The sequence below is a fragment of the Podarcis bocagei genome (assembly GCF_964188305.1).
Source record: "Podarcis bocagei genome assembly, chromosome: 5".
NCBI classification, from domain to species: Eukaryota; Metazoa; Chordata; class Lepidosauria; order Squamata; family Lacertidae; genus Podarcis; species Podarcis bocagei.
Genome location: NC_138129.1, coordinates 11,067,500 through 11,079,775, shown reverse-complemented (window position 1 = coordinate 11,079,775; position 12,276 = coordinate 11,067,500). Strand labels below are relative to the sequence as shown.

The following is a 12,276-nucleotide window of genomic DNA, read 5'->3' as shown; positions in this document are numbered from 1 at the left end:
GACTTGGTGTCTGGCTGACAAGTGCCTTCTGTATAGGGGAAGGGCAATAATAATAATAATAATAATAATAATAATAATAATAATAATAATACCCCACCCATCTGGCTGGGTTTCCCCAGCCACTCTGGGCAGCTTACAGCATATCTAAAAACATAATAAAAGCATCAAACGTTAAAAACCTCCTGATACAGGGCTGCCTTCAGATGTCTTCTAAAAGTTGTGTAATTCTTTATTTCCTTGACATCTGAAGGGAGGGCATTTCACAGGGATGGTGCCACTACCAAGAAGGCCCTCTGCCTGGTTCCCCGAGGCGGACCTCAGTGTCTGGGCTGAGTGATGGGGGTAGAGATGCTCCTTCAGGTATACTGGGCCAAGACCGTTTAGGGCTTTAAAGGTCAGCACCAACACTTTGAATTGTGCTCGGAAACATACCGGGAGCCAGTGAAGATCCTTTACAACAGGCTTCTTCAACCTCGGCCCTCCAGATGTTTTGAGACTACAATTCCCATCATCCCTGACCACTAGGCCTGCTAGCTAGGGATCATGGGAGTTGTAGGCCAAAAGCATCTGGAGGGCTGAGGTTCAGGAAGCCTGCTTTAGAACCAGTGTTATATGATCCCGGTGGCCACTCCCAGTCATCAGTCTAGCTGCTGCATTCTGGATTTAATTGTAGTTTCTGGGTCACCTTCAAAGGTTGCCCCACATAGAGCACACTGCAGTAGTCCAAGTGAGAGATAACTAGAGCATGCACCACTCTGGCGAGACAGTCTGCAGGCAGGTAGGGTCTTAGCCTGTGTACCAGGTGGAGATGGTAGACAGCTGCCCTGGACACAGAATTGACCTGCACCTCCATGGACAGCTGTGAGTCCAAAATGACTCCAGGCTGTGCACCTGGTCCTTCAGGGGCACGGTTACCCCATTCAGGACCAGGGAATCCCCCACACCAGCCCGCCTCCTGTCCCCCAAAACAGTCCTTCTGTCTTGTCAGGATTCAACCTCAATCTGTTAGCCGCCATAAATCCTATAGATGAACCTTCAGTATATAATCCATTAGAACGTGGACCACACGTCTTTGACTATCTAATGGTCTCGCTTGAACCTCTCTGCCCGCAGCTATGATGCCTCTTCTGCCTATCACTTGCTGTCCTGTTATGCATGCACAGGGCTTAAAGACTTAGAACTGTGTCCCTGCCACACCTCCTTAACCGAAAGCACATGTGCAATATGTGCTACCCCGTCACCCCACGTGCGTTGGTGGACGCGCTCTGCTGTTGCTGCACAGCCACCTTCAGGCTATGTATGTGTTGCTGCTGTCCAAAGGCCACTGGCCCAGATGGTTTTACAACATAACTGCAGCGATCTGTTCGTCCTGCCCTTTACACTGATGCCTCTGAATTTTCACAGAGTCAGCAAGTAGCACAACGAAGCTCTCACATCTATATCAATGCAAGTTGTTCTTGTTTATGGTCATGTTAATGGTGCAATAAATCTTGAACTAACCTGGGAGACTTAACAAAAAAATAAAAAATCCAAAGTTATCTCTAGGGGACATTACTGCTTCAATCCCACCAGGAACCTTTGCGACTTCAGTTCCACTTGGTAGCTTTGTACCTTCACAGTAATCTGTACTGCTTTGAAGAGTGAGGCCCAATCCACTAGGAATTTATTCTGGACCATTGGAATGAACAGGATCTGTGCCAGAGGCATAGGAAAGGAGGTGCCATTATGGGGGGGACACACACAAATGATCAAGGAACAATTACTGCCATACTAGGGCGGTTCATAAAAATCTTTTTTTTTTTTTAAAAAATGCCTGCTCCAAAGATCTTATCTTACTACGCTAGGGATTATATAGCTACATATGAAATTTCATTCATATCAGTTAATATCTTGACCCTCCTCCACGAAAATAGCTGTTTATTTGGCCGTTTTCCTGTGTTGTGAAGGCTGAAATTTCAACAAAGCATGTTCCTTTGCTAGACTTTTTTGGGGCACTTGCTAAAAGCATTCTTCTTTAGGCAAGCATACCTAGATGCTTAGGTCCTGAGAGTTCTGCATTGGCTCCTAGTACGTTTCCGAGCACAATTCAAATTGTTGGAGATGACCTTTGAAGTCCTCAGCGGCCTCGGCCCAGTATACCTGAAGGAGCGTCTCCACCCCCATCATTCAGCCCGGACACTGAGATCCAGTGGCAAGGGCCTTCTGGCGGTTCTCTCCCTGCGAGAAGTAAGGTTACAGGGAACCAGACAGAGGGCCTTCTCGGTAGTGGCGCCCACCCTGTGGAACATCCTACCTTCAGATGTGAAGGAAATAAGCGGCTTTCCTATCTTTAAAAGACATCTGAAGGCAGCCCTGTTTAGGGAAGTTTTTAATATTTAATGCTGTATTGTTTTTAACATTTGATTGGGAGCTGCCCAGAGTGGCTGGGGAAACTCAGCCAGATGGGCGGGGTATAAATAATAAATTATTATTATTATTATTATTATTATTATTATTATTATTATTATTATTATTATTATTATTATTCCATCATATGCATTCCCCATGCCCAGAAATCTAGGTATCAAGAATGAAGTTATCCTCATTAGCTTGAGGACTGGTGCCTTAATTTTAGCAACAAAAGCTTTTAACTCTCGGGAAACTCTGCTCAGTTCAGCAATCAATCCATACACCTTTCAGTGAATGCTTCTGTATATATTCCTGTGCACATGTGGGCTTGACCCTCGATGATTTAACCGTATTCTCTTATCACATTCACTATGTGGTCCCTGATTGGCTAGGATATTGTAGCAAAAGAAGCAGCCACCGTGTTAAAGATAAACTAGTATAGAAGCAGCAGCAGAGCTGGAGAATGATGGCTGCAAATAGGCATGGAAAAGCAACGGGTAAGGTGTTCCCCCCCCCCGTACCTGCACCCCCTGCAAAAAGGACTTTTTTTGCATAATCTATTCTGAAGGCAAAAATGTGCTACAGCTCTATCTTAATGGGTGTTTAAGCTGAAATAGCTTCTGTCTGAGGGGGGAGTACAACAGGCACCAACAGAAATTACAGAGTGGCAGTGGAAGATCTGGAAATTGGCAGAGGAGACACGTGCTGTGATTAAAATTAAAGATTTCCAACTAAAGTTGGTAAAGTCCACTCAATGCCAACTTGAATTGCAGTTGCTTAAGAAGATGTCCTGTGAACAGGCCTATGTTGCTGTTTGAATAGTGTTTTTTTTTAAAGTGATCGTTTCAATTATTGTTTCGTACCATTTAAATGACATTTTATCATTGTACACCGCCCTGACGTCGCAGTATATAAATGGCAGTATATAAATACCTTTATAAATAAAGATCGCATTCAGGCTCTGTCAAGTCCAGGATGTGGACCATGAGTATTGATTTGTGTCTTTATTGTTGTTGTTTTCATGTTGTAATTTTATAATACTGAAGAGAGAAACTGCCCGCTTCCCCCTTCCCAGTCATTTAGGTCTGTCCTATAAATGGACGAGAGGGATGCGGGTGGTGCTGTGGGTTAAACCACAGAGCCTAGGGCTTGTCAATCAGAAGGTTGGCGGTTTGAATCCCTGCGACGGGGTGAGCTCCCCTTGCTCGGTCCCTGCTCCTGCCAACCTAGCAGTTCAAAAGCACATCAAAGTGCAAGTAGATAAATAGGTACCACTCCGGCGGGAAGGTAAACGGCGTTTCCGTGCACTGCTCTGGTTCACCAGAAGCGGCTTAGTCATGCTGGCCACATGACCCAGAAGCTGTACGCTGGCTCCCTTGGCCAATAAAGCGAGATGAGCGCCGCAACCCCAGAGTCGGTTACGACTGGACCTAATGGTCAGGGGTCCCTTTACCTTTTTACACATGGACGACATATGGGAACTGGGATAGAGATAGTGGGGGACAGGGGTTAATTTTCCTGCCTCTGCCCATTGCAGAAAAGGAACTGTTCCATTTGCTACACTGGAGACTATTGTGCAAAACCTACTCCGAGGGCTACAAGAATGAATGCACATTAGCAACGCCTTTGGGTGAGGAACGCTGCTCCATTATACTTCAGGTGTAAAAATAATGGATGCCTTGCAACAAGCCCCCTTGCAGCCCTCTGCAGAAGCAGGTTGGGCTTGCAGAGCAACTGTTTCGTTTTTTCCTCATGCTGTCATTGTTTCTTTAAGCTGCAAGTGTACAGTCCGCATTTACCAGCAGCTCATAAATAACTCTACTGGAGCCATCGGGAGTCAGCTCTTGGCAGAGTTTTGGTTCTCTCTGTGCCCGCTTTACAAAATGACTTATGCAGACAAGGTTGAGAACATGGCTATTGCCTTTGGACATGGCTGTGGCTTGCTAGGTGTTGTTGAAGTCCAATGGCCATCATCCCTGACCATTACCCATGGTGGCTGGAGCTGAGCAGCAGCCATTGTTGGCTGATGGGAAGTGGAGTCCAACATCTGCAGGGCCACCCATTCCCCGCTACTGGCTACAAGATTGATGGTCAATGGATTTAAAATAGCTCTCTCTGTGTGTGTCCCCCTTTGTTCAAGCAGTCTAAAGCATCCAGTATCTTCATTCCAACATCTCTCATCAAATCCTACACACCTTAAGCCATTTTCTTGCTCTTTGCTTCAGGAGGTTACTCACCTCATAATCCTATTATGACACTGTGGAGTTCCAACAAGTATGTACAGAGGTGGCAGAAGTAAGGCACCATCTGCATTATAAATAGCCATGGTTTACCCCAGAGAATCCTGGGAAGCGTAGTTTGTTAAGGGGGTTGAGAATTGCTAGGAGACTCCCTATTCCCCTCAAAGAGCTATAATTGCAGAGTGGTTTAATGATCAATTGTTAGTTCCCGGGGAACTAACAATGTCCCCATAATTCACAGACAGTCTCCTCTCCATCTCCTCTCTCCTTCGGTACCGTGGGACATTGTGTGTGTCTGACATCATAAAAAAACAACAACACCACCAAACCACATATTTCTCTTTGACAAGGAAAACAACCAGTGCAGGAAGCCCTGAACCAGATTGTTTCCATAATAATGGGTAATTCCTTGACAACTTCCTGGCTATAAATAGCTCCTGCTAGATTGAAGCAAAGTTGCTGGACACACAATTGGTCATGCTGAGCTGATGACACCTCACCACTCACTTCTCTCACTCCCATTTTTGTTTCCATACAGCATTTCAACAGGGGAAAACAGTAAGTTTGGGTCTCTCCAAATCTCCTTATATTGGTCCCCGAATAATCTTGGGAAATCCTCACTTGTTTACAGAAGCTGGTCTGGAAAGGAACCCAAGGTCATTGAATGTAATATACTTTCACTGAATACTGGCAGATCCCAACTTGAAGGGGTTCTCCAAGAGTAAGAGGGATCTCCCAAGACCTGCTAGTCTAACCCCCTGCTCAACCCATCAAATCCAGGGATAGGGCATCTCCAAGATATGGCTGCCTAATATTTGCCTGAAGACCTCTAGAGTTGGAGAACCCGCCAATCTCTAGGTTATGAGTTCCTTTGTTGAGCTGCTCTTACCACCCTGATAGACAACTAAAATTCCAACCTCCTCCTCTAAGCCCATTAGATCTCGTCCTGTCCTCAAGGATCACACAGAACAAGTCTTTGCCCTCTGCTGTATGATAAGACAGTCAGGTATTTGCAGTGCTGTGAAATCTCCTGGCCCCAAGCTTTTCTGTTTGCGTTTGACTGGCCTTTGAGGGCAAGAGCAAAGCTGAGCTACAAAGATTCAAATGCCTGTATTTAGAAAGTCAAAATTAAATTCCCAAAACACAGTAATCACCATTTTCCATAGTAGTTAGTTCATAACGAAGAGTCCTGCTGGATCAGATCAAAGGCTCATCTTGTCCAGGGCCAACCAGATGACTATAGGAAGCCCCCATGTGGACCATCAGTGCAAACTCTGGCTCATGTAACTTAGTGACTGGCATTCAGAGGCGTACGACCTCAGATAGATAGATTCATTTACTTTCTTACATTTGCACCCTACCTTTCTTCAGCCATGGAGCCCAGGGTGGTGGTCATGGGGTTCCAGGCCCTGATCAGACCCAGACCTGCTGAACCTCAGCAAGATGGTGACCTCATGTGCCTTCAGACCATACGCTGGGTGTATAATATGACAAGTAGGCAATGAAAGTCTTAATCCACAATGTGGCAGCTAGACTGATGACTGGGAGTGGCCCCAGCTCTGCTACAGTGTGATGGGCTGGTGTGTTGAGAAACTTCCTTCAACAGAATGCTTGGAAGAGCAGTTCAAGAGAATTTCTCTGTGCGATTTATTTTTTTAAAATGGTGATAAATTAGACACTCCAGAAGGTAGCACACTATCAGAAGTATTTTCTTTTTAATATAAAACAGCAAATGTTTTTAAACAGGTTTATTTTCCTCTCCTTCCTCCCCCCTTTGCCTTGCCCACACCAATAAACATTAGGAAGGCAAGACTTGTTTACATTTTAATAAAATTAAGTTACTTGGTGCCACTTTCTATTATAGTCTTTATTGGGAAGTGGAGTAAAATTGCACACAGGGGAGTCATAAAAAGAGGGGAGTTGAAATCACTGTGAACAAAAGTATAGATTCTGAGATTTATTTCCTTAAAATGGATCATGGGGAAGATAGATACCTCATTCTCCGAACAGAGGTCAGGGTTTCTTCCCGCTTTCGATTGGTGCCGGTAAAATTTGAAAACTTTCTGAGAGCAAAAGAGACCCATAGAGTCAGATGTGTCAAGAGGGAGGCAATTGGCCATATTCAGTTCAAATGGTGCATCTTCCATGGAAAAAGAAGCCAGCATTTAGAAAACATAGACCCACATTGATCACCCAAAGTACTAAGGTAGGAAGGTCCTTTTTTTGCCTGCTATCCACTGACGTCATGGGAACAACAGGTTCATTTGCTGCCTGCTTTCAATTTTAAAAATGGGAGGCCAGTTTCCTAGGCCAGTGCCAGGGCGCACCATGAGTCTTGGCGAAGAGGAACGCTTAGTCCCGACTGCTGGGTCATGGTGGCCGCAGAGAAGGCGTAGTCCTCTGGCTCATACTTGAACTGTGTGTGGCTGTCAGCCAGAGCGTCTTCAGATTGGCTTGGACCCTACAAGGATTTGCAACAAAGAAATGAATGGGCTTGCTGTCCCCATTACAGGTGAAATTTCTATTGCATTGGTTGCTTTAACCCCTACCATAAAGACTAACATGTTTAACATGGGTCAGACCTCTAGTCTTCCTGATCTCTGCAGCTCGTGGCTGTATACACAAAGAATGGGAAACCTGTAGCCCTCCAGATATTGTTGGACTACAGCTCCCATCACCCCTGAGCAGTGGCCACTGTTGGCTTGGGCTGATGGGAATTGGAGTCCAACAACATCCAGAGAGCCACAGGTTCCCCATCCTTCTTTATGCCTCCCTGCTTCTAGTTTCCCTTTCAGTGTTTCTCAAAACTTGGGTCCCCAGCTGTGGTGGACTACAACTCCCATCTTCCCTAGCTAGCAGGATGAGTAGTCAGGGATGATGGGAGTTTGGTCCAACAGCTGGGGAGAAACACTAAACTCTTGTATTCCTTCTTCAGGTCTCCCACTCATTCTTCTGCAGGACTCATCTCCATTCCCATAATTCCTTTGGTCTAATGCCCCCTTTTATAGACCTCCATTTTTAATAGAGGCCTTTATTTCCGCTCCGGCCTGCTGTACTCTAAGACTATGCCAATTTCTAACTGGCCCAGGAGACTCTGAAATTACGGCAGCTTGGCCAATCACTGCTAGAGGAGTCCATCATTATCATCTCCACCAGCAGCACAAAATCCATGAGCATGCTACATATCATATCATATCATTTGTCAAGATGTACTGCAGTTCCCATCATCCATTTACCTGGGAAGCTGCCACGATCGACTGCCCTGGATATTGCGCTGTTACACAGGGTTCCGTTTTTAAAGTGACGGTGCTTTCAGAATTTGTGATGGAGGAAGGGGAATTGGTGGTTGAATTGGTGGACCCTGCAAGATAAAATGTTTTAAAGAATACATACATTAATGAAAGTGTGAAGCAGAAGCAGATTGCATTATTATTGCTAGTTATAAGCCATATGATTTATTCATATTTCCATCTCCTTCAAACTTCTGACATCTGTGCAAGGCCTCTGAGACCAAACATTTGCTTATTTCTCAGGAGCAAGGAACCGTCAGGTACAGGAGCTGAATGTGGCCCTTGAGAGATATCTATTTGGCCCTTGGGACCCTCCCTAGACCCTACCCCACCCCATACTTCTCACTGACTCTCCTCTGCATGTTACTTGAGAACGTTTGCCTAGATGTCACATTTTCTGGAACTGTGATAATGGCTCTTGCTTTGGGGATGAAGGATGAAGAATCTAGCCTACTGTACAAAGGCAACAATCACATCCATTGCTTTCCTTGCTTTCACCTCTGGCCCCTACCATCACTGCATGTGGCCCCCAGAAAGTTCCTGCAATGGAATACAACCCTCAGATTGGAATAGGCTCCCTACCTTTTTATTTTATCCCATTACCAATAGCAAATTCAACCCACTGTGCCAATCCTTTTGCAGCCAAAACAGTATCATCCACACACAAGAGGAGCAGTCCCCAAGGTTTGCACAAATAGAAAATACTTTAGAAAACCTTAGAAGATCTTAATGGGGACGTCAACCCCAAACAGCCAAACAAGGACTAAGCATTTTAATTTTATCACTTATAATTTAATCTTAATTTTTATAATTGTCATCCTTCAAGCTCACCCTTGCCCTTGCTTTAACCCTTATCCTTTGTTATCGCAGAGGGTCTAACTAGCCGGCCAGCAGAATCATAAGAAATAATTCTTTCTGGGTTGCATCTCTTCAGACTGTGGGTTTGGCTAGGGTTGGATGTGTGGCAGGGTGAAGGTTAAACACACAGAGGGAAACCTTGGCTGAACTGTGGATCACACACAGAGAGAAAGATGAACTCTCTGTGTGAACACATGGGCTGGATCTACACACGGGGACGACGACGCTATAAATAAGTCAGAAATTAAATTGTTACAAGAAAAAAAACCTATGAAAAATCGCAAATAATTTCTTTTTGCTCTCCAGCACCATCTGGTGTTGGATCTTTATAATGCATTCAAAACACTGCTGTTGTTTTTTGTTGTTTTTACTAATGTAGCTGACCCCATAGTGTGTATGAACTGTGTGAACACTTCATGAATTCTGCTTCACAATGGTAGACATCAAAGGATCAAATCATGCAGATACTGCCTTCCTTTCCTTAATTCTGCAGTGTAGAAGGTTGGATTGTAAGCTTTTTTGAGCAGGACAGCCATGCATGCACCGAGACGGCATTTATTTTATAATTTACTATTATTATTGATACCTGTTGAGGATTTTCCTTTGGTGATATTTTTAGGTTTCCTCTTCCTCGTCTGGATGCTTTCTTTTTTCATTGCCAGAGGTCTGGGTACCTTGACATCAAAAAGAGGAAGAATCGTCAGTACCGGCTTTGACTTGCTTTTCTGCAGAGCACTCCAGTATTCGCTTTATAGTCACTGTATCTGTGCAATGCACATGGTGTCCTTGTCCTTCAGAGGGGTTCATTTTTCTCATTGGCAGTCCTTGGGCTAGTAGATGCATGAGGCAGAGTATTTGGAGAACCTTACGACAGACACACACACCCATATTTCCTCCATTTTCCTTCCTACACTACTGGGTTAAGAGAAATAGCTGTGGCTGATGAGTACAGTATTTTTACTTCTTGAACAAGGACAGTCTTCTGTCTCTGGGACAGGTGAAACCTAGGTCCACATTTTTGAAAGACGCAAAGTACACTGGCACAGGTTCTGGCCCGAATGCAGATTCCACTTCTGAACTCAAATCAAAATGGTGCATAAAGCCTTAGACAGCTTAGGACCCTGATTCCTTATAGACTGCCTTATCTCATAAGTACTGACCCACACCCTAAAATAGTTATCTGAAGCCTTTTCTCTCAGTGCCCTCTCCAAGAAAAGTTTGGAGGAGAGCAATGAGAGAACAGGCCTTTTCAGTGGTAGCCCCTCAGTTGCAAAACATTCTCTCCAGGAAGGCAAATTCACGTTTCTTTCTCAAGTATTTGGGAACTGATGGAGACCACTATATTGTGCTGCCTTTATGGCAGTATTTGTCCATCCTGTTGTTGGGTAGAAGGGTTTTTGTGTCTGATTCTTTTGTGAGTTGACTTTTAGAGTCATTGTTTTTAACTACATACAGGCCACTCTCAATTTGTGTGTGTTTGATGCACATGGAGGCGCAGGTTCATTCTGTGTCCAGGGTGGCTGTCTACCAGCTCCACCTGGTATGCAGGATGACCCTACCTGCCTGCGGACTGTCTTGCCAGAGTGGTGCATGCTCTAGTTATCTCCCACTTGGACTACTGCAATGCGCTCTATGTGCGGCTACCTTTGAAGGTGACCCGGAAACTGCAATTAATCCAGAATGCAGCAGCTAGACTGATGACTGGGAGTGGCCGCCGGGACCACATAACACCGGTCCTGAAAGACCTACATTGGCTCCCAGTATGTTTCTGAGCACAATTCAAAGTGTTGGTGCTGACCTTTAAAGCCCTAAACGGCCTTGGTCCTGTATACCTGAAGGAGAGTCTCCACCCCCATCATTCAGCCGGGCATTGAGATCCAGCGCCAAGGGCCTTCTGGCAGTTCCCTCATTGCAAGAAGTGAGGTTAAAGGGAACCAGGCAGAGGGCCTTCTCGGTAGTGGTGCCCGCCCTGTGGAACGCCCTCCCTTCAGATGTGAAGGAAATAAGCAGCTATCTTATTTTTAAAAGACATCTGAAGGCAGCCCTGTTTAGGGAAGTTTTTTAATATTTAATGCTGTATTGTTTTTAACATTGATTGGGAGCTGCCCAGAGTGGCTGGGGAAACTCACCCAGATGGGCAGGGTATAAATAATAATTTATTATTATTAATTATTACTATTATTACTAATTAATTATTATTATTATTATTATTATTATTATTATTATTATTATTATTATTATTATGTTCGGCACCGGAAGGAGGAGGGCTGGGGCGGGCGGCTTAATGCGTTCTGCCAATGCATGCGGTGACCTGGAACGTAACTCCGGCATAAATTGAGGTGTGCGCGCCTGTATTTATTTCTGTATATTGTACTTGTTTCTGCATTTATTACTTCTCTGGGGCTTTGTGTTTGAAGAGACACATGCACAGAATACCAGGCTAATGAATACATGCTCCTTACCCCATGCAGTTTCATGTATAATCCACACGCGTTGCAGACTGGCTCCCCTTCTGCATTCCGTCTCCAGAGCGTAGTGTTGGTCGTATGGCAGTTAGTGCAGCAGAGACCGGCGCGTCTAGAGGAGGACTGAAAAGGAAGAAATATATATAAGTGGGGTGGTGCTGAAGCGATGCTGCATTTGCATCAGGCAGGAAATGATCACATCTGAGATAAAGCCCATTTCCTAGAAGATGAGGGGTTGATGTGACATCAAATATAAACATGTCTAATTGCCTTTTAAAGCCATCCAGGATGGATGTCACCGCTACCATCTTGGGGGAATGAATTCCATACCTATGTACTGGGTGGAGAAGGTAACTGAATATCAGTGGAAAACTATATATTTTTTTATTAAATTTGTTAACTGTTGAAATATACAGGATGAGTCTTTAAAAAGAGGCCCCGTGGAACATGTGTACTCTATATCCACAGGGCCTCTTTTAAAGGATTCACTCTGTATATACCGTATTTTTCGCTCTATAAGATGCACTTTTCCCCTCCTAAAAAGTAAGGGGAAATGTGTGTGCATTATGGAGCAAATGCAGGCGGGAGGCTCTGCTCAGCGCTCCCTTTAAAGAGCCGCGCACACACACTCCGCGCGCTCTTTAAAGGGAGCACGGCTCTTGGGGGAGCCTTAGCCGTGCACAGATTCTCCTGGGCAGTGGGATGAAAGCTCCCCTTGCCCGGGAGAGGCTGCGCATGGCTATCCCATAAGCCAGGACAGCCAGCGGGATCGCTGCGCTGCGATCCCACTGGCTGTCCTGGCTTATGGGATTCAGAATATTTTTTTTCTTGTTTTCCTCTTCCAAAAACTAGGTGCGTCTTATGGTCTGGTGCATCTTATAGAGCGAAAAATGCGGTATATATACACACATAGTGAGTGAGTGAGTGAGTGAGTGAGTGAGAAATAACCCAGTGGCCTTCCTCGCATGATGGTTGTGTAAACAAGCAAAATAGTAAAAAATTACAATGCAAGAACTGACAATGCTAAGGGTACCT

General features: G+C 44.9%; 1 protein-coding gene across 2 annotated transcripts in view; it reads right to left on the bottom strand.

Moving 5' to 3' along the window:
- Positions 1-6,324: 6,324 nt before the first annotated feature.
- GATA5 (GATA binding protein 5) overlaps positions 6,325-12,276 on the bottom strand; it is a 57,321-nt gene continuing 51,369 nt past the window's right edge. For both annotated transcript variants that reach the window (XM_081196528.1, XM_081196527.1), the window contains exons 4-7: positions 11,239-11,364; positions 9,363-9,450; positions 7,865-7,989; positions 6,325-7,089 (exon numbers count right to left, since the gene is read on the bottom strand). In XM_081196528.1, the coding sequence (XP_081052654.1) occupies positions 6,934-7,089; positions 7,865-7,989; positions 9,363-9,450; positions 11,239-11,364 (495 nt within the window). In that variant the 3' untranslated portion in view covers positions 6,325-6,933. The remainder of the gene's footprint in view (positions 7,090-7,864; positions 7,990-9,362; positions 9,451-11,238; positions 11,365-12,276) is intronic.